The sequence below is a fragment of the Neoarthrinium moseri genome (genome assembly GCF_022829205.1).
Source record: "Neoarthrinium moseri strain CBS 164.80 chromosome Unknown scaffold37_Wmoseri_CBS_16480, whole genome shotgun sequence".
In the NCBI taxonomy this organism is placed as follows: Eukaryota; Fungi; Ascomycota; class Sordariomycetes; order Amphisphaeriales; family Apiosporaceae; genus Neoarthrinium; species Neoarthrinium moseri.
Window position 1 is genome coordinate 86504 of NW_026055151.1, and position 24626 is coordinate 111129.

Consider the following 24626-nt stretch of genomic DNA (forward strand, 5'->3'; position numbering starts at 1 on the left):
TTCCTTTCTCGTAAGGCTTTCCATATATGTGTAGGTGCATATGTTTCCACAGTGGTAGCATGGTCCTTTGGCTAGAGGAAACAAAAAGGGTTACGAACGACTCGAGGGTCTGGTGGTAGTAGTTCCTGATTGGGCGTAAATGCAGCAAAAGAGAGAATGGGTCTCCTGATTCCTGTGGAACAACCCGCGTCACTAGAGTTGCCTGGTGGTTGTATCGAATACACAGGATGGAATCTGATGGTAATCTACACTTGCACGGGGGATGTTTGGGCCTGGGGGATGAGTACTAATAACGGCTCGAGTCAGTACATCTTCACCGCCAGGCTCGACCTTAATTGAAGCCCAGTAGTGGGTTCCAGACCTAGAGTCCCGCTGGACATCGACGTGGCCAGCGGCCCCGGACTGAAATGTGCCTGCTGGGTTTCGTTTCAAGGAAGACATCGTGGATTCTGCCATGCCGTGCATAGAGCAAAGCGCTTGCCCAGGCAGCCATGCACTCCTCACAAGTTGAAGCTATTCCGACCAGTCTCGCTGAGACTTCCCGGGCGGTTAGGCCCGCTCCCGGTGGAACCCATCTTGACCTAAATGCGCCGCTTTGCTGCCCAACATTCACCGATAGCTGCATGCAAGCGGAACAAGGATACACATTGGTTGCGTCTAAAGAGGCGCGCTGGTTTCGATTGACTAATGTGTGGCTCTTTGCTGCCTTTTTGTCCGCCCGAAGCTCGTAAGGCTCACCACTGGCACCACGTTGCTGCATCAAAGTGGAACGCCAGAGAAAGATGCTGCTGTTCCCGATCCCATAAGTTCCACCCCTATACTCGGCCCTGAGGAGGCCACCAATCGAGGTCGATACATTGTCTGCGCGTCGAAGTCTCGACGGACTGGTCTCGACACGATCGACACTCTAGAGCCCTCTGGCTTATGCGTCAACCACGGTAGAGTGGCATTGCCCCTGGAAAACTCCACCTGCATATTGCCATGCCGATACAACGCGCTGTGAGTCAGGCAGGAACAGCATGGGCCCTTGGTCACTGGAACTCGCGTCTGTAGATCGCTCACAGCCCTGGCCAACACATTCAGCGAATCGTCACGCTCGAGCCCTTCTCAATGAGTGTCTTTGCCGCCGTGATCTCGGTCTCATCGTAACCTTGCCAGCCTTTCTCTCCAGCAGAGAACCTGCGGGTGATCTCTCCAAGCTTTGCAGTCGCAAGCTCATCAAGCTGGCGTAGTGTAGTAGTATCAGGTAGGGCCAGATTGTCATTATCTGATTGTTTACTCTTGCTCTGCGGGCTACTCAGAAGATGCGTTGTTATCTAGGTGGGTGGTCAGCTGGCAATGGACTAAAGTTGGGGTGCCCACGTTCCTTACCAGTTTAAGTCCATAGTATCCGCGCAGGTAGTCGTCACAAAGCTCAACACTCCGGCTGAAGCGTTTGAGGGCTTCGCTTAGTTGCCGCGACGCGTCAGGGCTCGGCGACCCCTTGGCTGCCATCAAAAGCAGCTCACCCAACCTAGCATGAATCTAGCAACGTTATGTCAGTGATGTCAGGCCCGGAGCCACATAAAGGTGAGTCTCACATTCCACGCGTTCGGTTGCAAGACGAGTACCTCCTCGAGGGCGAAGATAGCCTGAGAGTAGAGTCCCTGGGAGAAGTACATATCCGAGAGCTCGGCCCAGGCCTCGCCGTCAGTAGGAGAGAAGTCTAGAAGAGCTATCAAGGCGACTACGGCATCGGAGACTCTGCCGAGAGATCGAAGCAAGGCAACGCGGCGCTTGGCAATAGGCTAGAAGGGAAGGCGATGTCAGCATGAAGGTGCAGCCATCGAGTCAGGGTGGGCGTCATCTCACCGTATTGGTAGGATCCTTGCTCAGTATTGTTTCATACTCCTTGAGCACAACCTCCAGAGTGGCATTGTCCGGTGCGTCTGCCTCTTTGAGGAGACCTATCAGGGCCATAATGCGCTCGTTGTCGTCGCCAAAGCGGTTGATCAGCCGCCCGAGGCATTGGTGTGCGGATTCGTCGTCGCCGGTCCGTAGACATGATAGCAGCAAGTTCTCGTAGACGGTCCACAGCTCGGGGGTCTCGGAGGCTGCGAACAAGGACTGCAATGCCGAGGTGGAAATTGCTCCCGGGGCTTCCTTGATGATCTTGGGCGCCTGCTGGGAGAGCTGTAACGCGGTGGTGGGAGGCAGGTGGCTCGGCGGGTGCAGAAGCGACGAAGACATTCTGATTAAGAACCGCAGATCGGGGCCTGGCGCTGGCGCTGGCAGATGGAGAATTCAATGGGGCCTTCTTCCGGCTCAGTCCTGGGGGGAGGGCGTGATAGTACTTCGCAGAGCTGAGCAGCGCGATCGTAGGTGGTTGAACAGGTGCAATGCGCCGCGCCAGCAATGGATGCCACAGGCTGGAACTAGACTCCGGCTGTGCCTTAGGTGGTGGAGGTGGAGGTAGCTGGGGGAGCTATCAGGCCAGGATCCGTGGATGCGGACTGGACAGGGGCCCACGGCCACCAAGTTAATCCGCTACTCCCTGACGCGCATCGCTGAACGTAGCTGCTGCCCAGGTGTAGACCGCTAACCCAGGCTGCCAGGTTAGGGTAGCTAGGCGATGGCCCTGTGGCCCTGTGGCCCTGTGGCCCTGGGCGCAATTACGTCTTCTCCCTCCCCAATCGGGTACACGCCATCGCGGGGCATACGACCTCCCCTCTAAAAGCGCATCGTGACAATCCGCGAGACCCTTGCGAGCCGCCCATCGCTGCTGTGTTTTCCTGTCGAGCGCTGCGAGCTCGGGCTGGGTTGAAGGCTGCCGGCCGAGGCAAAATGGTGTCATTCTCGATACATCAAGCCCACGACATACACACCGACTTATAGCTCCGCCATCTGCCTCTCGCTCACCACCCAACCCTACCCATAAGCAGCCAGCACCGGCGCCGGTGCAGCTCGGCCAGCCATGTGCGTCTTCCGTGGTCTCGGTATCTCCAGATGCCCGTCTCAAGCTGAACGACTTCTAGGTTCGAGAAATCCTTGTACGACCTCATCCGAGGCATGCGGAACCACAAGGGCAACGAGAAGGAGTACATTCAGAACTGCCTGAAGGAATGCCGTGCCGAAATCCGTACCCAGGACCTCGACCTCAAGGCCACCGCCCTCCTCAAGCTGGTCTACCTCGAAATGTTCGGCCACGACATGTCGTGGGCCTCCTTCAACGTCCTCGAGGTCATGGCATCTCCCACCTACCACCAGAAGCGCGTGGGCTACCTCGGCGCCATCCAGAGCTTTCGCCCGGACACCGAGGTCCTGATGCTGGCCACGAACCTGCTTAAGAAGGACCTGACGGCCACATCGACGACCACCATTGCACTGCCCATCGTGGCTCTGCCGCATGTCATCACACCCTCTCTCGCCCTCTCGACCCTGTCCGACATCCTACCTCGCCTGACCCATTCTCATCCCTCGATCCGCAAGAAGGCCATTGTCACTCTCTACAGAATGGCACTGGTATACCCCGAGACGCTTCGTGCTGCCTGGCCCAAGATCAAGGATAAGCTGATGGATGTGAACGAGGATCCCAGTGTCACAGCCGCCATCGTGAATGTCGTTTGCGAGCTCGGATGGCGCAGGCCACACGACTTCCTACCTCTGGCGCCGAGGCTCTTCGAGTTGCTCGTCGACAGTGGGAACAATTGGATGGCAATCAAGCTGATCAAACTGGTATGGAACCTGGAGGCTTGCTTTGCTGTTCGTCCCTGTGAATCTGACGAGAATAGTTCGCTACCCTTACTCCCCTTGAGCCTAGACTCGTGCGCAAGCTGCTCCCCCCTTTGACGGAAATCATCCGAACAACACCTGCCATGTCCCTCCTGTACGAATGCATCAACGGTATCATTCAGGGAGGCATTCTGGGAAGTGGTGATGATGATGCTGGAAGAGAAGAGATCGCTTCGCTCTGCGTTAACAAGCTCCGTTCCATGATCATGGTCGACGGTGATCCGAACCGTAAGTACCCCTTCGATCGCGGCCAGCAGTCGTTGTATGTTAAATTTGTTGTTAGTTAAATACGTTGCGTTACTTGCATTCAACAAGATCGTTGTCACGCACCCCTGGCTTGTTGCCCAACAAGAAGATGTCATCCTCGAGTGCATCGACAGCACTGACATCTCAATCCGCATCAAGGCGCTTGATCTGGTTCAAGGAATGGTCAGCAGCGAAAACCTCACCTCGATCGTCAGTCGCCTGATGAGGCAACTGAAGATTGCTTCTGCTGAGGACCGTGTTGGTGCTGCCACAGATCCTGCAGACCTGGAGTCTGATGAAGAGGCTTCCGGAAGGAGACTAAGTCCGGCACAGAGGGTCAAGGAAACTGCACCACCACTCCCAGATGATTATAGGATCGATGTCATCAACAGGGTACTTAGTATGTGCTCCCAGCAAAACTACAGCAACTTGACCGACTTCGAGTGGTATATCGATATCCTGATCCAGCTGGTTCGGACCGCACCGCCCCCACGGCCCATGGATGATATGAATTCGTCATCACCGTCTGGGAAATTCAGTGTTGGAGACGTGTCGGAGAGGATTGGTGACGAACTCAGAAATGTTGCGGTCAAAGTTCAAGCCATCCGGCCTGGATGCGTGGAAGCTGCCGAGATCATCATGGCCTACTTCAGCAAGGATGCACCCATCGGCCATCAAGTGGTCTCGGGCGCACTGAAACCCGTGGCCTGGATCATAGGCGAGTTTGCCTCGGAAGCCCGCTCTGCAGAGGACTGCCTCGATTCGTTACTACAATTGATCCCACGAACATCGTCTCCGGAGTCCTTGTCGGCTTGTCTCCAAGCTGCCACCAAAGTGTTCGCGCTCATCGCCGGCGATGCCTACGGTCTCTGGACTCCCGAGCGGAAATCCAAGATATCACTCTTGATGGCTCGTATTATCCATGCTTTTGACCCCCTGGCTATGGACCCAAATCTCGAGGTTCAGGAGCGGGCCGTTGAGTTCATTGAGTTGTTGAAGTTGACAGCTGAGGCTGTCTCCGGCCAGGATGCATCATCAGCAGAGACACCAGGCGATGCGCCGCTGCTCCTCGTACAAGCAATACCGTCCTTATTTTCTGGATGGGAACTTAACTCCGTCGCCATTGGTGCGCAGACCAACGTACCTTTACCTGAAGGGCTCGATCTCGACGAGCCCATCAATCCCAATCTCAACCATCTCCTTGCCTCCGCCGAATCCATGGTGGTTCCCGCGGATGAGGCAGACGAGTTCGAGATTTATTACAACAAGCGACCTCCGCCTACCAGCATATCCTCAGAACCAGCAGTCAGTCGCCTGATCGAGAGCAAAGAGGAAGTCGTCAGCTCGTACCAGCAGCCTGCCGAGGACACCTATCTCGACGCAGATATCCTCGCTAGACGGAAAGCTGAGCGACTCGAACGCAATCGAGACGACCCATTTTATATCGGAGACACGGGCAACCTTCCAGGAACTTCAACACCGATTCACAACATCCTTCAAAACTCCAATGGCCCCGACTTTGACGTGGATTCCATTCCCGTCATGGAGCTCGACTTGAATCAGTTGAACGCTGGCATGAGCTCCAGCCTACCAACGCAAAAGTCTTTGCCCTCGAGACCGAAGCCGAGACAGAAGATTGTGGTCGCAGCCGACGAGACTCTCACCGGTAGTGGCGGCTCGACACCGCGGAACTACGACTCGGAAAACAACTCTGACAGCTTCACCAAGTCGCGCGCCAAGAAATCCAAACATCTCGGCGGACTGCTCGGTGTAGACTCGGCGAATATCGGCTCCTTCAGCCTCGACGACGAGCCAAAGAGCGGCTTCGACTACGAGGCCAAGCAGCGGGAAGACGCCGAGATGGCCCAGGCCGTTAAGGAGGTGGAACGGCTCCGCCTCGAGATGCAGCGCGCCAACGAGCGGATACAGGTCGCCCAGGGCGTGGACGCCGAGGGCACCGTGGTCAAGAAGAAGAAGACGAAGAAGAGCAGCGCTACCGCCGTCGCTGTGTCTGGCGCGGAGGGTGCCGGGGCCGATGTCACCGTCAAGCCAAAGAAGAAGAAAAAGAAGGCGCCCGTTGTCGAGGAGGGCCAGGACCAGCAGGCAGTGGTCGACGATGCTGCCACACAGGAGGCCGACGAGACACCCGAAGCGGTTACGGTGGCCAAGCCGAAGAAGAAGAAGAAGAAAGCAAGGGCGGCCGAGATCCAGGATTAGCTTCGAGCAAATGTAGAACACTTTGTCGCAGGGGCGCCTTGGATGTAAGCTGCCAGCAGTGGCGTATATAATATATCGGCATGATTAAACCCAAGCATTACTACAGTCTCGAGCATTCGTAGCGCTGCATGTCCACTAAGCGAAAGACTTCACACTTTGTTCTTTCAAGATACTGTAACCCCGGTGAACGCGTGCATCCTCCATGCCAGATTGTCCCAGCATACCTCGTATTGACCAAGCTCATCGCCTGGAATCCCGGGTTTGAACCAAGGAGTAGGGGCGGCGTTGTTGTCACCGTTGCTTGAAAAGTTTTGTTGGTACTGCGTACACAGATGTATATCGAGGCTGTTAAATAATAAAGTAGGACAACGTCCCAGTCTCTGGGCACCATCGCCTGCTTCTCAAGCTGCCTCGACCTTGCGGGCATTTACGTGTACGGATCCAGGCTCCGGCTTGGGGTACAAGTGAAGTTTGTAGCCTCGGATCCTCGTGTACAGCTCTGCAAGCTAAACAGCAAGGAGAAATAGAAGACCACATACCTCCTGCTTGCCATGAACATGGTGTTTAGAATTATAACACGCGGGATGGCCGTCTCTCGCCAAGACAGATCTCACTTCCGCATCGTCCGTGGCACGCCGTGCCTAGGGTACAGAAAAGGGGGGTTATGAGGTAATGTTTTCATGAGCGAGGCTGTTGTGTTAGATTATCACATCGTTCATATTGCACGTAGTCTCGCGCCGCCGAGGTTCGTGATTCACAATCAGGAAAAACACGGAAATGCTGGAAAATCATCTGAAGCTTCATTGCTATCCTGATCCACCATCGCCTATGACAGCTGTGAGAAAAAGGGGCGCCCAGTCCGAATGCCGGCTCTGCGGTCCCCCTGCTGTCCAAACCCTGAAGAAAACAAAACCATGAGACCGTCGCTAAAACTCCACAGACAAGAGCCTCCAGAAGCGTATATATCCTGACTCGATCGGATCGGTACGCCCCAATCAGCATAATGAAGAACATCCAACCAACGGGGTATATACCAGGCTGGGCTGTAGCCAACCTTGCCAGAACCAGGCCGCTTCTCACCATAGATTCCCTAGCCGTCGGGGGTACAAAGTGGGTATTGTGTACCACTGATCGCCTTGACATCTCCCTTCCCCCTCCCACACTGATAGGGCCAGTGTTGCGCCCTCTCGCGGGAAACAAGGGAAACAAGGGACGAGACCCCTATAGATTACAAAACCGTTTATACAGGCGCCGAAGATGGGGAAAATCATCGGAGAAGAGAAAAAAACACCCAACTGTGTGATGCCGTGGATGTATGTAAACCGCAATCAGCCCTCGCATGTATTATGTGGTTCGTGTCGTCATCCCTTCATATCAAATCATCGCGAATCGCTCCGTTTATCACCATGACGCCAAAGTCTGCTGAAAGGCATAGTGGCCTGAAAACCTGGAAAGACCACCTGCTCAAAAAATGGACGAAGAACTGGAAAAGCCATAAGTGTGGAGAAATCATGGAAATCAGGCATGTCCATCCTACTGGACAAATTCCTGCTCCAGATTCAGGTTCTGTAGCTCATGACTGTGGTTCTGGGGGAGTTCGAATTTGTCCATGGGGAAGTCTTCCTCGGGCGTGCGCATGCCGATCCCGCTGTCGTCAGGGTTGACCGACAGGCCTAGGGAGTCACGAGTATGTGTGTCCACCTGTGACGGAAAAGGGGCTCGATTGGCTTGAGACTGAGGCCCTTTCGGTAAAGGGTGGAAGTTCTCATTGCTGTTGGTCATCTGCGATGCCTGTCGGCTGAGGCTTCTGGCTGGGATCGAAGGGTTGGCCGGGCTCACAGCTTCCGGCGCGGTCGACTTCAATTTTAGAAAACCACCTTGTTCGGCCAGGAACGCAATCATCTCATCAACCCAGCATTTGGTTACCCACCACGAGCCAAAGCTCTTACCCTGGGCTATCGTGAGGTCGCGCATGACCGCGGTGCCGACTCTTTGAACACACCAGACAATGTCTTCGGGTGAGGCGTAGGGGAAACGGTTCGGTAGCGTCTGAAGAAAGCTGACCCAGCGGTCGAGAATGTTTGCGCTATCGTCTGAGTTGCTGGTCTGAGGCAATCGACCACTTCGGGTGGCCACGTCCCCATACAGCGTCTGGCACTCAATGTCCCACGGAACATTCTGCGGATCCAGCAGGTTGCGAACCTCGCCGAGAAGCAGGAGCACGAGGTCATCCATCCCTCTCGTCGGTACTGTCTCGGCGACCTTGCGTATGCGAACCATGGTAATCCAGTCGAGATACATCTGGTCTCGGTTCGCAGGGTTAGCCAGCATGTTTGCCGCGGCGTGAGCAGTCAAGTTCACGCGGAGTGCTCGGTCAAGCAGTGCAGCAAAAATGGCAGCAGGAGACTCCTTGGCCTGTATCACGTGTCTGGGTTGACCCTGGAAAGACTCTCGAATATGAGTCACGAGTCGCTCCGAGATACTACGCAATGTATCCAGTACCGGCTTGGGCACGACCTGCAGAGTCAGATTCGAGATGATGCGCATCATTCTCTGGTAGAGGACGAAGTCGCACTGCTCTATCCACGGCGCGAGGCTGGGATTAGAAAAAAGCTTCTGCACAGGCATGGTGAGGGTTCCTTGAAACGAGGTGAAGAGGTGGAAGAAAGTCTTCTCTCGGCAGTAGCGGATGCACTCGATAAGAGATGTGCAGTGACTGCGATACAATGCGGTCAGGGACATTGCCGCGTCAGGGTCAGTGTTGTCGGGTAAGAAAGCATCGATCTTGGGCAGGACCAGGGCATCCGATTGCTGAAGGGTATCGTCCTCTTCGGCCATGAAGGACAGGTGCAACATGGTCTTGGAAGTAGTAGACTGGACTTGATCAATACTCGATAGGTCTGGTGAGTTATAGAAACTGTGAACTCGGTGCTGGGCACGACGCGATGTGCCAGAGGCATCAGGATGTTGAGGAAGATCCGGCGAGGGCAGAACTGGTCTTTGTGAATTGCTTAAAGCAGGTGATTGTGACTTTGAATGGCTGCAAGACGTAAGCGTGCCGCCCTGGGCAGAGACGAAGAAGGCAACAATACTCACCTCATGTGGTGTGAAAAGCTGGCCGGGTCTGGGAAGGGCAAAGCAGGTTGAGATGGCTCGGCGTTTTCAGGACCGTCATCAGCCAATGTGAAATTAACATAGTGGTACTTTGACTCTCCGCGAACTCCCAATCGCCGAGTCCTCAAGCCAGGGAAGAGGACTCGCACCAGCTTTCCAAAGCTGGCAGGGTTCAGGACGGTCGTCCTTTCCGTCGCGCATCTCGAGGCATAGTTCGCGTAGACCCGGCCACGAGGCACTGAGCCCTTGCCCGTCGAGCACACCTGGTTGATCCAAAGCATAGCAAAGACCTGTCGTGTGCGCTCCGAGTTGGGGCCTCTCTCGTTGCCGTGTAGCTCGGCGGCCACGTCCTGCAAGGAGCGGTGCTTGTTAGACTTGAACAAGGCGCGCATCTCCAGCTCGTTGTTGGCACTCGTCTTGTTGGACGCGGGTCGGGGGTTGCCAGCCACGCCGGCCAGGGAGTCGCCGTCCTCGTTTTCCTCACGGTCCATCATCTGGCTGTCCTCGGTGAAGCTGGCACTGGCACCAAACGAATCTCCAGGCAGGCCGTGGTGCTGCTGCAGCGCGGCATGCGTCGGGTATGCCATGGAATGGCTGACAGAGGACTGCATGCTCGAGTCCATGGGGAAGGACTGGGCGGGGTGCATCTGGGATGCGGGCCTGAGCATGATGTCGTCGGCCGGCATCTGGTGTGCGGGCATGACCATATCTCGGGGCTGGCTGTGACTGTGGGCGTGTCCGTGGCCGTGGCCGTGGCCGTGGGAGTGGCCATTCGGGGCCCACTGGTCGGGGAAGGAGTTGTGATGGCTGGCGAAGCTCTGGTCCAGGTTGGGCTGGGTTGCATTGCTGTGCATCGACGCCGTGGAGGCTCGCGAAGGCGCCCGGGTCCGCGCGTGGTGCTGCGCAGCCATTGCGCTGGCCTCGGTGGGCTGGGACTCTGGAGCAAAATCGCGACGGTCAGCATGAGGCGGGACGATTTTCAGCGGCGGCAGCACGGCACCGCAGCTGGTGCCTCGTGATGCGCTGCGAGGAGCAGTGTGGTGAGCATACCTGGGTCCATGGCGAGTGTCGAAGGGGGGTGTTTATCAGCACGGGGAAGGCCGGCGAGAAGAATTGGCGATGGTGTAAACACAGGCCTCGACCGGGGCCAGGGCGGCGGAAGCGAACAAGCAAGGCGGAAAGAAGGGACAGAAAGAAAGATAGGGAGCCGGCGATGGTCAAGGACGCATCTGCAGGGAGAAACGGGGGGGCGGTGGTCGTGATGTCGGGACTGGAGCCAACCCAGGTCAGTGGATTCGTGCTTTGGTTTGAAGAGAATGGAGAAAACACAGGTCGTCGGGCAAGTAAACGAAAGCTTTGGTTGCCCCGACACCAAAAACAAACTCTGGGCGGGCTGGGGCTGACGGGTGGCAGACTCGGGGTGGGGCTGGGGGGGAGGGGGGAGGCCCAGTAAACCAGTAGTTAAACCAGTAAACCAGCAAGACCAGTAGGAGCCAGTAGGCGGGCGGCTGGGCTTCGTCCGCCGGCGCTTCGCTGTGATTGGCCATCCCAGATGCGCAGACACCAGAGAAGAACACAAGGACACAAGGACACAAGAGAGATGCGAGATGGATGCGACATTGGATGCGGGACATTGGTCCGTGGGCGTGTCTCTCCTTCCACCGATCCATCAGCAGTGGTGCATCAGCATCAGCAGTGTTTTGGTTTCTTTATTGTTATCCCCGAGTCCCCAACAGTGCATTGTCGTTTCGCTCCTGAGGTGCCCCAATTGTTTACTATGTAGGATGTCCGCCCGCCCGCGATGGACTTCTGCAGCTACACGCGACAGTATCAAACTGCTTGCTATTCGTGCTCGCGACCATCGTCTAATCCACCTCTAGAGAAGTATTTGGATGAGTAGAGATTACTGGTGTTGAGGCTATACTATGTACATGTGCAGGAACCATCTGTTCCAACAAAGGTGCTCGTGCAACAGTCAGTCAGTCAGTCAGTCAGTCGGCCATCGCGGCGGGGTATGTACTGCTCTCGGTGGCTGTTGATTCGGCCGTGGCCCCTGGTCACAACAATGGGCTCGATGGCCTGTCCTGGATGTCTGGGCACGATCTTCGCTCTGCCTGCCAGACCCAGAGCTCAACCTCATTGGCCTGCACAAAATTAATGCCTGGCGAGTCCTGTGCATAAAAGTTGCATCATCGTCATCCTCAACCTCCCTCTTTTTTCCCATGTGAAATCCAGGAAATGCATGCATGTAGCAAACCTGCCGGCGGATGCCACACCCACGCAAGGGGGGGAAAGGTGAGAGATCCTACGACGAGTCACAGTGCATTCAGTCGGGTAAAAGGTCTGTCCTATCATGTGCGTGTACCTCCAGATCTGAGACGGGGAACTCGACATCGTCGCGTGACACGCATCAAGCACAGATAGCAGTGTATCACCGGGTGCATTCTGAGGCGCGCGTGAATTGATAACTACAGAGTAGTTACATTAGTTGAGTTAGCTACATACCTCGACAGACCTCCCGGGGTCTTGTCTCAGGCCAAAATGCCAACATTCACCTGGCAGACCTGCCACGGGCCACAGCGCGTGTGGGAGCATGGGAATTGAACCCAGTCGTCGCTGCACCCTCCCCTCAGCCGAAGCCAGCATCCCCTACGCAAAAAGTAGGTGCCGAAAAGCTCCGTCGCTCTCCTAGCTGTGCTGCGCTGTCATCATCGCTCTTGTGCCTCCATGCCTGCAGCCATCGGCCCCCAGCCCAGCGAATCCGACGTGTGAAATAGCCATCCTTACGTACCACCGACCTGCCCTCCACAAACTTGAACCCAACTTATCCAAGATTTGACATCTACTCCAACTTCCCGAGAGCAAAAGCGTCTTTCTGCAATCTACTCCTGGTCAGCCATTTCGCACAGCTTTGGTTGGTGAGCCCCATGTCCACGTCCCTCTCCGATCCCCATAGTGGCCTGGTGCCTATCTATATCTGTCCTCAGAAGCACAGGTGGCCCGTACCGAAGACTGGCTAACCCTAAAATTCGCAGCTACTGCTACTAGTTGCCCTGACATCACCAGCGACCTCTACACCTCCCCGCTCCCGACCCAAAGCTCAGCTCTCACTCGACTCTATCGTCTTCAGACCCAACACAGAAACACTTATCGCCAAAAACTCCATCTTCACCAACCGCCAAGATGTCTGCTCAGGATCGCGTCCAGCAATACGTCACTTCGCTCGACCGTGAGGTATGCGCTCGCCCCCAGCTTTTTTCCTCAGCTCCCGAGCCGCGAGGCATCAGCGTCCTCGTGTCGCATGCTCCGGCAGATACGGATTCGTTCCCCAGATAGATGCTGACTCGAGATGCCCGTAGCTGTCCAAGTACCCTACTCTCAACAACCTTGAGAAGCAGACCTCGGTCCCCAAGGTCTACGCTGTTATCGGCCTGGCCACCCTCTACTTCTTCTTCATCGTCTTCAACCTCGGTGGTCAGCTCTTGACCAACTTTGCCGGCTTCGTCATCCCCGGCTACTACTCTCTGCAGGCTCTCTTCACTGCCACCAAGACTGACGATACCCAATGGCTGACCGTATGTGTACCCGTAAAACTAGCTCCCGGAGGGCTGATTTGCTGACTTATCTTCAGTACTGGGTCGTCTTCTCTTTCTTCACGTACGTTATCTAGTGGCACCCCCAGAAAATACTGATCGCAGGCGACTGACCTATTCACCAGCGTTCTTGAGAGCTTGATCAACGTCGTCTACTGGTTCCCCTTCTACTTCACTTTCAAGTTCGTCTTCCTTCTGTGGCTCGCTCTGCCCGTCTTCAGGTATGTACAATCCAGGTCCCCAGAAGGCAGTGCTCCTTGCTGATTACGCACTTGTAGCGGCGCCCAGCTCGTCTTCCGATCCTTCATCCAGCCCGCCTTTGGCCGATACTTCTCAGGATCTGGCTCGACCGCCGCCAACCTGCGTGCCAAGGCCGACTCCATCGGCAAGGGCGAGTAAGCAGCTCACTGAGAGCCAAAGCTTGCTTTGCACCAGCATCCTGAGTAACGACAACAACCATGGTGGTGCAAAAAGCCCAAAACACGCGCGGGATCAATCCGACGGCACGTTTACGAACGCTCTTCGTCGGCGGGATCTAATGAATGGAATGAACATTACGCACCGTATAGTTCTGGTGGCGGACGTGCTGGGATAGGTCAACAGGGTTGGTACTACTCGGGCGCCGCCTAGACTGGGAGTATAGGAACAGGTTCTACTGGAGGTCTATAGAGATGCTTTTCTGTAAACTTATTTCTTAGTTTTCCTATGGGGAATGAAGTCAAGTGAGTGTGATAATGAGGCCCGCAATGAGTCCACAGTGTGCCTCCAATGCCACTATCAACTGCCAGTGCATCGGGTGACTGCTATTATTATCCGCCTTCGTCTTGCCTCCAGCCCTCTGTTCTGCTGTCGAGGTGTGGGTGTAAGGCAGCCGAGGCCAACTAGTGTCGATATTGCACCGGAAGCACTTTGGTGAATCTTCTTCTGCAACCAACAAGCCAGTCGCCCTGCCTGCTCTCCCCCAATCCCCGTCACAATAAAAGAAAACAGATCGTCATGCTGCTAGCATCGCAAGTGGATGCTGTCTGACTTCATTGTACGTATTCCGGCCCGGTACCTTGCATGGTTGCGCCACACTCGGCCCTGGGTGGGGTGGCTGTGCCTTTCCGCGTATCACAGCGCATAGCCGGCCGACCCTGACCCCCAATCTCGAGGATCTGCTCAGCATTCAGGTGTCTCCAGATTTGTGAAACTCGACATGATGAAACCGTTCCTCTCTCTCTTCGTAATCCAATTCAATAAACATTTCATGTGAAGCAGATTTTTTATCGACGGGTGCGCCAGTGAAGCGTAAAAAGAAAAAAAAACCAGGAACGTGTGTCTATTAACGCATACGAAAGCGCGGCATCGAAGATGAACTGCGACTCGACCTCCCTTTGACAAGCGGCCCTCATTTACGACACCGACCGACCCCTCGTCCCGTCTCCCTCTCCCACCCGGACTCGTCCCTCGGGGACATGGCTCCCAGAATGCAGCTCAGTCCTATGCAGTCGCGCCTGGCTGCGTCCATCATAGCATCATGCCTTCTCCTGGCTATCTACCTATTCCTATTCACGCCGCACTTTGCCTTGGCAGCCGAAATTGGCGGCGCATCACTCGGCCATAGTGCTGAGCGCGATGCCGAGTTCTTGGCCCTGCTAGACGACGAAGATTCGGCGACGCCAATCGGGTCGAGAAGTCCAGAGTACGAGCCCGACTTTGGCCTCTTCGACCGCAGTATAATCGGAAGGGCTACGGAGGAAACCCAGACCTTGGTCAACAACGAGGTGCGCGAGAAGAATCTCGACGAGAACTCGCAAGCTACGTTTGTCTTCCAGTTCTCGTCCATCTCCAGTCGAGAAGCAGGGGAATCAGGAAGAACTGCAGAGTTGCGAAAGAGGTCGAACGGGTCGCAAGACCAGGATGTCGAGGTGGAAGAGCCGAATACCGACGACGCAGACGCAGACGCAGACGCAGACGCAGACGCAGACGCAGACGCAGACGCAGACGCAGACGCAGACAAAGATGGAGAGGGACACGAGTTGCGACGGCGCCAAAGCGCAACCAAGACTCTGTGGATAACAGCAAATACCTGCTTGCAGCCAGACAGGCCAGTACCAGATACCACGGGCGAAGATCCACCTCAGCTCACCCTCTATGTTTCAACGTCGAAAGACAACCAGTCGCCCGGCCCGATGGCCAAGGGGAACCAAGACACATTACTCTTCGAAGAGGGCGCCGTCATGTACAATACCACGGTTTCGGGCGACGTATATTTCACCGTGGCTGCTCCGTTCATCAAGGATACATTTACCTCCAAGATGTACAACTTCGAAGTCGCGGTCTCTGTGGATCAGCCTTACCACTACTTCGACAACACCACCGACCCCAATGTCAACTGGGTCGACAGCGATGCGGGTGCGGCACTCTTAATAACGGGGAACCTGACCGACAATCCTGACACGGTCATGACCGAAATGCCCTACTCATTGTTCGCCTATGCCCAGGGGGATGTGTCGGTCTTGGGAGTTCGGAATTCATATTGCGGACTGGGGAATTACGCCCAGATTGGCGGGAACAGGTCAACGCTGCCAAAGAATATGATGTCCATGGGCATGACCAGGAGAGGAGAAGGCAACCTGACCAAACAAGAATTCTTCTTTACGGGACTGAACAAGAGCACCACTTACCAAGCCATCCTGACCACAAATCCTGGGTTTAGCTCGAATATTTCCACATCCAAGCGGGATACCGGCACAGGAAGTAAGAAGGTCGTCTTCAGGCAGACCGAATTCGACACCAAATCCAGTAAGTACAGCCTTGCGCTCGCACCTACGGGGCATCAACAACTAACAACTCTACAGCTGGCGCATGCATGGTCATATCCAACCTAACCTTCTGCGACCAGGTCGCATACTCGGTCCCGGGCAATGAAACGCGGTTCGGGAGCGGCAAGGTCGAAGAGCTGAAGAGCTTCTACGACGACTACGCCCAGACGATGTACAAGAACTTTGAGAAGGCCATGACGACTATCCCGTGCGACATCGAAAACACGTCCAAGTACTCGCTGGCGCGGAACTGCGACGACTGCAAGCAAGCCTACAAGAACTGGATCTGCTTCGTGTCCATCCCGCGCTGCGAGGATTACTCAAAGACAGACCTCTTCCTACAGCCGCGCAACATCAACAGCACCTTCCCCGATGGAACCACAGTCGACAACATGACCCTGGCCGAGTTCGGCAACCAGAAGGCGTACAACTCATCTCGCCGGCCCGACATCGACACCGTCGTCGCGCCGGGGCCCTACAAGGAGGTCCTGCCTTGTGAGGAGCTGTGCTACGACATCGTCCAGAGCTGCCCGGCCTCGCTCAGCTTCTCCTGCCCCCTGCCAGGCAGCGACGTGCGCGTGCCCGGGAAGGACGTCTTCAGCTCGAGCTACGGGCAGCACAGGGATGGCGACAAGTCGGTAGTGACCTGCAACTACCCGGACGCGGCGCACTACCGCAGGTCGGCCTCGGCCATCGTCTCACTGCCGTGGACCATGATGGGCCTCTTGGGCGGCGGCGCACTGCTTCTACTGCTGTAACGACCGGTTCACTGAATGACGGGGGTGCTTGTAACGAGGCAGGTTATGATGGCGTTATTTTTAGGGTCTGTCCGTAGGGCATGGTTGGTTGTTTTGCAAGAGAGGACTAGACAGGGAAATATCCCGGCATGAGAATGGCGTTTTTGTTTTTGTTGTTTCATTTCTGTTCCCATTCCGACGACGTCGATATGCTGGGATACACACACACACACTTAGAGCATGTGTTATGTAGCGTGACTGATATACGTGTAGCCCTCTGGGCTTTTTGTACATGATGAACCCCTTAAACGCCAATTCCTCCGCTGCCGAATGCAGGAAAGCTCATTGCTGTTCCTGGGTATCATGTTTCATCGTCACCTTGTCCCCCGGCGAGCATCTAAATTGGATAGCTCATGTAGCCCATCTTCCTGGGGGCAAAACAATCCGTCCCTCGGTCAACAACCAAGGCCGTCCCTGCTCATCCGTCCCCCACACGAGGCACATGGCCTGGGTCTTGCGGACTGTGCTGTCGCGACCTGACTCTTTCGCGGCTCGCACGGCTTGCCCATTTCCATGGCTAATATGTCGGTTCCGTCGATATGCTCATTTCGTCGCCTTGGTCGCCCGCGCCCGCTCCAACGTCTCGATGCGCTGCTCCAGGTCCGCGATCGTAGCTGCGAGTGTGAATAGAACGCGGTCAGCCTGGGGCACTCTTCAAATTGGCGCGCGCATGATCCTGCCAAAACAGGAGATAGAAAACTGAAAGCTGAAAGTGGGAGGGGTTTGGAGAGATTGGGAGACATACCAGCAGCCTCGCCCTTGACCTCGTCCGTCTCCAGCTTCACCCAGCCGTAGTACGCCAGCTGGTACGTGAAGATGGCCAGCAGGGCGACCTTGAAGATGGGCCGGCCAAAGGTCTTGTAGAAGCTGGCGCTGGGCCCCGCGGTGGTTGTCGTCGTCGTCGAGTCCGAGTACAGGCGCTGTTGCACTTGCTGCTGCCCTTGTGTAATCCACGGGCTGCCGCATCTGGACTGGATGATGGAACGGCTCAATGGCCTGCGCAGCGGCGCCGCGAGGGCTGGTATCCGGGCCATGGTGTTGTGTTGGAGGCCAAAAGAGAGCTGGATGGGCTTCGGTATGATGGGTTTCTAGGTCTAGGAGACGGGTCTTCAGACAGACGTAATCGGAAGCTCTCGCAATTAGCGGCGACTTATCAAGCTACTTGTACATAGATAGTTGAATGTCTATTTCTCGGCTACATCGGGGCTAGCGCTAGTGCCGCTTTTACGAAGGCTTGGCTCAGTCAATTATCAGGCACGTGCGCTGAGCTGCTGGGTTCATGAAGGAATTATGAGCATTTATGCAGAGAAAACCGTCCTTGAGAAGAAAAGGTCTTTGACTGTGGGGTGAAGCCCAGATGAACGTGGCTTGTTCAACATCCATCATTGACCTGTGCAGCTTTTGAACACGTCCATATCCCTCCCTCTTCTATTTTTCAGCACAAAAAATATAGTCGCAGGTGCTCACATGGTAAAGTAATGTCGCGTAAAGAGGGGGAGGGGGGGGGGGGGGTTGAAAGTGTGCCATGGGACATGTTCATAAGTACCTTTTTCTTGTTTCTACCGCTTGCATAGCCCATCCGTAGGTTGAATAGGTGATATGTTTTGGTTTGAATGGGAACATCGCCGGAGATATTAGGTTCATCCGTGGCCCCATGTCCTAATTTGACCCAGGATTTGATGACCTAGAATAACAATACCTATTCCCGCTTCCTGGCCGGGATGCCAACCTGGGGATCGATCCTACCTTTCGAATCCTATTTGTCGAGGCTCTTAAGCAGATAGTTGGGCAACTCAACTCAGGCTTCCTTCTATTTGTTAGATAAGTGGGCATCTGGGGTTTTGACACTATAAGCTAGTGAAAAGATGAACTCGCTACCAGCGTCGTTCTAAACAGGCGAGGAGTGGAGAGGTGGAATAGTAAAAGCTCGGGATTTAGAGGCACATCAGTATATTATACAGAAGTTATGCCGATTCTTTTCGGAGACTTGGTTCTTTCAAGTCAACCTTGCGGCTCGACGGCTCATCTTTGGCCGTCCACGCCCACGCTTAGATACTTTCTTCGCGGACTGACCCTTGGGTGGGCGGCCTTGCCCTCGTTTTCTTTTCGGCGTTTCTTGTACATCGTCTACCAGAGTATGTTTGCGAAGACTTGCATTGCGTCTTCGGGTCTTATTCGCTTTTTTCCGCCTACTATCTTTGGACTGTTTTTTGAGACGGAGCCACTCGGCCGGCTCTTTGTAGAGGTCATAGGAGCTGGCAATCTCTTCGTAGTCGTATGCGCTCGTGTCACTTTCAGTATCGCTTTGTGTCGGGTCAGGATCACTCATAGAAGTGTCCCCTGGGTATCCGAAGCTTGGACTCGTGGCGTCTATCTCGAGAAGGGCCTCTTTGATAGGTGCCAGAGTCTTCTGATGTCGGCTATGCCAGGCCTCAAGATGTTTCATGACAAATTCGCGATGTTGATGAATAGCATATTCGTGGATTTGGTCCACTATGCATATCAAATCAAAAGCAGCCGTGAATTTCTTCACGTCCCCTTCCCATATAGTCTCCACGTTCTGCGATGGATCGTTAGTCAACTATCTTTACACATTTAGGTTCTAAACTTACAATACTTCCTTCCATATTCCATGCTATGAATACTTGCCAATCCGAGCCACAGGACACGAATGCGAACAGTTGGTGCTTAGAGCTTTCTTCCGTCTGGTATTTGGCAACGTTGTCAGGATTCCGAGCCAGGTCGTCCAACATAGCCAGGTACATCTTGCAAGCATCGTAAACCTGCTCCTCGGCTTCTGGAAAGCTTAAAGCTCGTTTTTTGGCTTCATAGACAGCAAAAGGGAAAACGAGGTCGGCTCTGCCCCATAGTCCGTCCACAACCAAACCACAATTATGATCGTGCATCATAGCTGTGAGATCACGCTGAGAAAGGCGCTTGTCCGGCTGCATGAGGCTGTGATCATCTTCGCAGTCTGGAACTGAACATATGTAGCCACGCTTTAGGAAATACTTATCATATGTCATTAGACCCATGGTGGCATCCGGGATTCGTCTTTTAATTGTAACTTCATCGCCATCACCGTGATCCACGAACTTGTAAGGCCTCTTATCCCTACAATTAAAGTCATTTAAGTAAATATCACTTTTCGTAATAACAAATTAAATGTTTTACAAACGAGTACTCACACCCGAAAGCGTTCATTATTAAATATCAACTTAAAAACATTATATTAAATAAAAACCTTTTAATAAAACTTAAATAACTAATAAAAGTGGTTGTTAATTACTCTTTTTAATAATTTAAAAGTTTTTTTATTAAGTTTTGTTTTCTTTTCTTTATTTAAGTGCTTTTTATATTACGGGATATTAAAGTTAAAGTAGAACTTACATTATATTTAAATTATTCACTAACTTTACGTAAATATAAACTATTTAAAAATAGTAAGTTGTTTAAACGGTTTTAATATTATAAATATAACCCGTTCTTTACGTTCTTTTTTAATAAATAATTAATACTTTCATTTATTTAACTTAATAATATATATTAATTTATTATAATATAATTAATCCTTTAATAAATTATAAATTTAAATTTATATAATTTAAAAATAGTTAAAGGTTATAAATTATTAAAATTAAAATCTTAAAAATAAAGATTTAAATTATTTAATAAAAAAGAAATAATGGCTTTTATAAAGTATTTACGACTTTAATAACGGTTAACTACCTCCCTTTTTAACTAATTAAATGCTTAATTAAAAGCGGAACCCGAAGTTATAAAAAGGCGTAGGAGTCGATGTTGGTTTTAAAAGCCCCGATTATCTTAGGCTTTTATAATTACTTACCAACCTGTTATTAAAAACACGTTAATCCTCAAGCGACTCACAACTCAAGTTTGTTTAGTTATGGACCAGGCTATCTTATTAAAAGCTCAGTTTTATAAGTGGAAATGGAATTTAGTGAAGTCCCTTCCGTAGGCCCGTTAGTAGGAATCTTAAGTACGAAGACTATAAGACAGCCAAGATACGTAAGGAAGAACATTTCTACGATAAAGGATCACGTGGACTGATTTGGGAATCTTAGCATGGATCAAAGAAAGTGATCTGGGGGATCTGTTATAGACTTATGCAGTCTTTATTCTCTATACACTTTATTACTTAACCTCCTTAACTACTCTTATGTTGAGTGTAGGACTCCTGAATAGTTGTATCAATGGTGGTCTTTGGCGTGGCCGCTCTGCCCTGGGCGGGAGTGTCATGGCGGCTGCTGGCCACCAGTGTTGTGGTTGTGCACTTAGAAGGAGACTCCGTTTCCAGGATTGCCGCTACCAGTCCGTTCAAAGTGCTGATAGAGAACAGTGCTTAGTCTGTGACGACTGGCTGGTTCAGATTGGAAGCACTCAGAGGGCATAGCATTGGCCAAGGGGTCCCTCGAGATGCAGCGTCTCCATTGCTTTCGTCCGTTATCTCTCTCGTGATATAAAGGATCGACAAATATCGGCGTCATTACAATTAGAATGGAAATCCTTTTCGGTTTGTCCCATATCCATTTTCTCATCGGATGGTCCCAAACCCCCGAAGAATGAGAGTTTGGTGGAATCCGTACATGGAATTAAACTCGACCTCCGTCGTCCTCTGCACTCGAGGGCCTTTTCGCTATCCTCTGACTTGTCCAGTTCGCCCTTCAGTTCATATTACTCCTCGATTGTAAACCTTGGAATGTTTTTGGGTGTATCTTTGGATTAGATGCGCTTGGATAATTGGCTACCCTTGTCGTCATTCTCCAAATCAGGTGCGCCCTCATACTCAGGCTGGGCTTCATCTGGCGACTGACTGTCCGCGCGTGCGTCCTCAGAAGGCGTTGGTGCGTTTGCAGTCCTGTCTTCAGTGTTCCATCATCATCGCAAGCTTCAGGATTGAGTGTGCTCTCCGTGCCGGTGTCCGTCGGTCTTCATTCTGATCGGTGGAACCAAGCTCTTTGCAGCACTGGACAAGCATCTTGAGCAATTTTAATAGGTTATGCCGTTTTGGACCGGCAAATGGTGACGACTAATATTAAAGTGTCTGGTGTTTGGAAGTTGTTTAACACATCGCCCAGACTATAAATAAATATTGGCCGATATAATTTAATAGCCACAAAAACGACAGCGTTGGATTCAGTCTAAATAGGAGTAAGCGCTTTAACTGAAGGTATCGTAGGTTTAATTGTATGTCGTTCAGGCTCAGTCGAAAATCGCTGAGGACGAGGTGAACTTTGCTCAAAAGCTGTAGAACTGATGGATTGTTCTATTCGCTGCTTCTTGCGAGCTGAAAAACGGATGGTGATCGCCATTAGGGGCAGAAGCGATGATGAGCTTCTAGGATGGGCTTGTATATGTCCATCTGGAAAGAAAAGCAAGAATTTTTAATCATTGGGGTTGGGTGCGTGTTTCTATACCTTTTGGTTTGCTATAGCCTTCCCCTACGACACCATCTAGTTCTGCAGCTGAATTGTGTTGGCACACACCTCTCCTAAAACTGTACCATCCACCTGCTCATGGAGTCCTAGCAAGGCACCTTCACCAGGTGAGTCATGTAGAGTGCTCTGATACAATGACCTGGCTCTTATTCTCCTCTTTTGATGACTGCTTAGGAACCCATCGCCCCTAAATGAGCTGCATAGAGTGTGTGGCAAGGAGAATGGCCCTTAGATAACCGGTTCGGTGGACCCGTCAGAAGTCACTGGCACAAGGTGAGCTTTCCCCAAGATCCCTGCCCGGATGACTTCCTAGCTCACCTTGTGGCAGAGAAGGAGTTCAAAGGATAGGCTTCTTATTACACACTTTGCATAGCTGGATCTGTATCTATGACTTCCTATAACGTTATCGCCACGGAATGACCTGCACGAAATGTAGTAAGGAACCCGGCCCCTGGATCTCCTCACCGAGGACTTCTTAGGAAGCCGTCGTCACCAGCCAAATGACCCCACAAGGCATAATTCTCCAGGACTCAGGGCTAGACAATTTCGTAGGAAGTCAAGACTACAGCCGAACAATGCAGAATGCTCTGCAATAGGAATCCGTGGCCCTTGACCCCCTTTTCTGTCACAAGGCCAACCCTCCTAGGACATGTCCGGATGACTTCCCAGGAAGTCATTCAAACAGGGGTTCAAGTCCGTATATACATATTATTATAGAAAGCTTAAGACTTTTGGTGAGCTCAGATGCTGAAACTAGATTGGCGCACATACCTGGAGACCTCTTGGGAAAGTTTGTTCCAAACTTCGTCATGTTGGAATTCAAGCCGATAGGCTGTTGGACGCTGCTCTCTCCGGTAAGAGATATCTTGCTCTGGTACCAGCCAAGCACTGTGCCAAGCAATGTCTAAAGTGACTGGTAAGTTGTTCGGCAAGGGCTAATTAGGAAAGAGGATCATGCGAGCTCTGTTACTTGTGTTTGCCACGCCGTTTGCACATTGACACGAGTCTCCCGAACGTGGCGACCCGGATCCCAGTCAATCCTCGGCTCAGAACGAATAATAGCTTGAATGGAATTGGATGAAAGGCAAAGGTCCAGAAATGTCTAGCCACCAGGCGTCAACAAAAACACCATAAAAGAGCTTCGACCCGTAAACTCGGTTCGTTACGGCCGAGCTGTTATACACAATTCCTTTATGCATGCTTTTCTTCTTTTGTATGTGTTCATTGGGGTCGAGCTCAGGCTAAGCTCCGACCAGGCTCAAGCTTAAAGCGGCACGGCTCAGGTTCTGATGTGGCATCCAATTCTACTTCAGAGGTAGTAGTCGAGCGACAGTGGCGTCCAGCTCACTGCCTGGCCTGTCGTGTGGCTGGAGAGTGTGGGGAGAACCCCCTACCAGACCACTGGACCCGACTGGACATCATCTTGCCAACGCGCCGGAAAAGGGTCAGGGTCTCTTGGCGGCCCCCGGAGCCAGGGGTTGGAGGGGGCTCCCCAAAAGGAGCAGCTGGGCGGGCCCCTAAGAAAAGGGCGGACAGCTACCTAGGTACTGGACCCCTGCCGCCCAGCCCGTAAAGCTACCTAGGTTAGTAGGTGATGGCCCTTTAGACAGGTGTTGCGATTGGGGGCTACCAGGGACGCGGGCGGCGGGCGGAAATGCGCGATGTGTCCTGGACAGATTTCACCAATTCTCTCCAACGACCGACCGAAAGCTGGCAACAACTCCTGTTCGTCACTTTTCCCCTGCTCTCTTCGCCGTCGACTCACACATACACACCCCCTCAATCTGTCTTTTCTGACCCGGCGAGAAAGACTCCGAACCCACGCGAACCCAATCGAACGAAGGTCCTATCCGGTCTGCCGCAGTTATATAAACTCGCTCGGCGACATCGCGAAAAAGACGACGGTAGAAGGGACACACCAGATCCCCATACAAGTATCCGCGAACGAACTCTCCCCTCTGGCTCCCCCATAGCCAGGCACACATCACCACTGCCACTTTTTTCGACTTGCACAAAACACATACTTCACAATGGTACGTCGGCTCATGGGGCACCCACCCCCCAGACCGTGGTGGTCCCCTTTCTGCCGGGCAGAGGGAGAAAGCCTACACGCGACACCGATCCCCCAGCACACCACGTCTTCGTTTCTCCTGCCGCAACCTCTCCATGCTGACACGCACACCCGCGCACACAGGCCCAGACCCCCCAGCAAAGGCGCGCCAACGCCAAGTTCGTCAAGGACCAGGAGGCGCGGCGCGGCAAGTCGGAGGCCGAGCGCCAGGCGCGGACCAAGGAGGCGCAGAAGTCGCCCATCTCGCCGCTCTGGCTGAGTGAGTTCACCCCTTCTCTCGGAAGCTCTTGCTATCCACCGGGCCGTTCTTTGCTGACCTTTGGCTCTCCCCCGCCGTACCAGTCCTCCTCGGCTTCGTCGTCTTCGGCGGTGTCTTCTTCGAGGTCCTGCAGCGCATCTTCTGGCGATAGACGGCCGGTAGCGCCACCGGGTAGACCGAGACGATTGGGGCGACAAGACGCACGGCAGCTGCGCGGGGGGCGCCGGGGATCGAGTTCAGCGATGTAGTAGAGGAATACGTTTCAGAGGCCCTGTACATGGCCGTGTACGGG

At 53.2% G+C, this 24626-nt stretch overlaps 8 protein-coding genes across 8 annotated transcripts; 4 read left to right on the forward strand and 4 right to left on the reverse strand.

Moving 5' to 3' along the window:
• Window positions 1-1079: 1079 nt before the first annotated feature.
• JN550_008647 (uncharacterized protein) lies at window positions 1080-2229 on the reverse strand (the record flags this gene model as incomplete). The annotated part of the gene is made up of 4 exons (XM_049320631.1): window positions 1080-1316; window positions 1372-1524; window positions 1581-1787; window positions 1852-2229. The coding sequence occupies 4 exons, from the start codon at window positions 2227-2229 to the stop codon at window positions 1080-1082; spliced, it is 975 nt and encodes a 324-aa protein (XP_049169305.1).
• Window positions 2230-3048: 819 nt separating this feature from the next.
• Window positions 3049-6234, forward strand: JN550_008648 (uncharacterized protein; the record flags this gene model as incomplete). The annotated part of the gene is made up of 3 exons (XM_049320632.1): window positions 3049-3714; window positions 3771-3999; window positions 4055-6234. 3 exons carry the CDS (start codon window positions 3049-3051, stop codon window positions 6232-6234), a joined length of 3075 nt encoding a protein of 1024 aa, XP_049169306.1.
• Window positions 6235-7767: 1533 nt separating this feature from the next.
• JN550_008649 (uncharacterized protein) lies at window positions 7768-10408 on the reverse strand (the record flags this gene model as incomplete). Its single annotated transcript, XM_049320633.1, has 3 exons — window positions 7768-9232; window positions 9331-10285; window positions 10399-10408. The coding sequence occupies 3 exons, from the start codon at window positions 10406-10408 to the stop codon at window positions 7768-7770; spliced, it is 2430 nt and encodes an 809-aa protein (XP_049169307.1).
• A 2123-nt stretch (window positions 10409-12531) lies between these two features.
• Window positions 12532-13340, forward strand: JN550_008650 (uncharacterized protein; the record flags this gene model as incomplete). Its single annotated transcript, XM_049320634.1, has 5 exons — window positions 12532-12582; window positions 12708-12923; window positions 12980-13005; window positions 13067-13162; window positions 13220-13340. The coding sequence occupies 5 exons, from the start codon at window positions 12532-12534 to the stop codon at window positions 13338-13340; spliced, it is 510 nt and encodes a 169-aa protein (XP_049169308.1).
• A 1070-nt stretch (window positions 13341-14410) lies between these two features.
• On the forward strand, window positions 14411-16506 carry JN550_008651 (uncharacterized protein; the record flags this gene model as incomplete). Its single annotated transcript, XM_049320635.1, has 2 exons — window positions 14411-15728; window positions 15785-16506. 2 exons carry the CDS (start codon window positions 14411-14413, stop codon window positions 16504-16506), a joined length of 2040 nt encoding a protein of 679 aa, XP_049169309.1.
• Window positions 16507-17088: 582 nt separating this feature from the next.
• Window positions 17089-17579, reverse strand: JN550_008652 (uncharacterized protein; the record flags this gene model as incomplete). Its single annotated transcript, XM_049320636.1, has 2 exons — window positions 17089-17159; window positions 17291-17579. 2 exons carry the CDS (start codon window positions 17577-17579, stop codon window positions 17089-17091), a joined length of 360 nt encoding a protein of 119 aa, XP_049169310.1.
• Window positions 17580-18541: 962 nt separating this feature from the next.
• JN550_008653 (uncharacterized protein) lies at window positions 18542-19580 on the reverse strand (the record flags this gene model as incomplete). The annotated part of the gene is made up of 2 exons (XM_049320637.1): window positions 18542-19105; window positions 19158-19580. 2 exons carry the CDS (start codon window positions 19578-19580, stop codon window positions 18542-18544), a joined length of 987 nt encoding a protein of 328 aa, XP_049169311.1.
• Window positions 19581-24034: 4454 nt separating this feature from the next.
• Window positions 24035-24485, forward strand: JN550_008654 (uncharacterized protein; the record flags this gene model as incomplete). The annotated part of the gene is made up of 3 exons (XM_049320638.1): window positions 24035-24037; window positions 24199-24334; window positions 24418-24485. 3 exons carry the CDS (start codon window positions 24035-24037, stop codon window positions 24483-24485), a joined length of 207 nt encoding a protein of 68 aa, XP_049169312.1.
• Window positions 24486-24626: the final 141 nt, after the last annotated feature.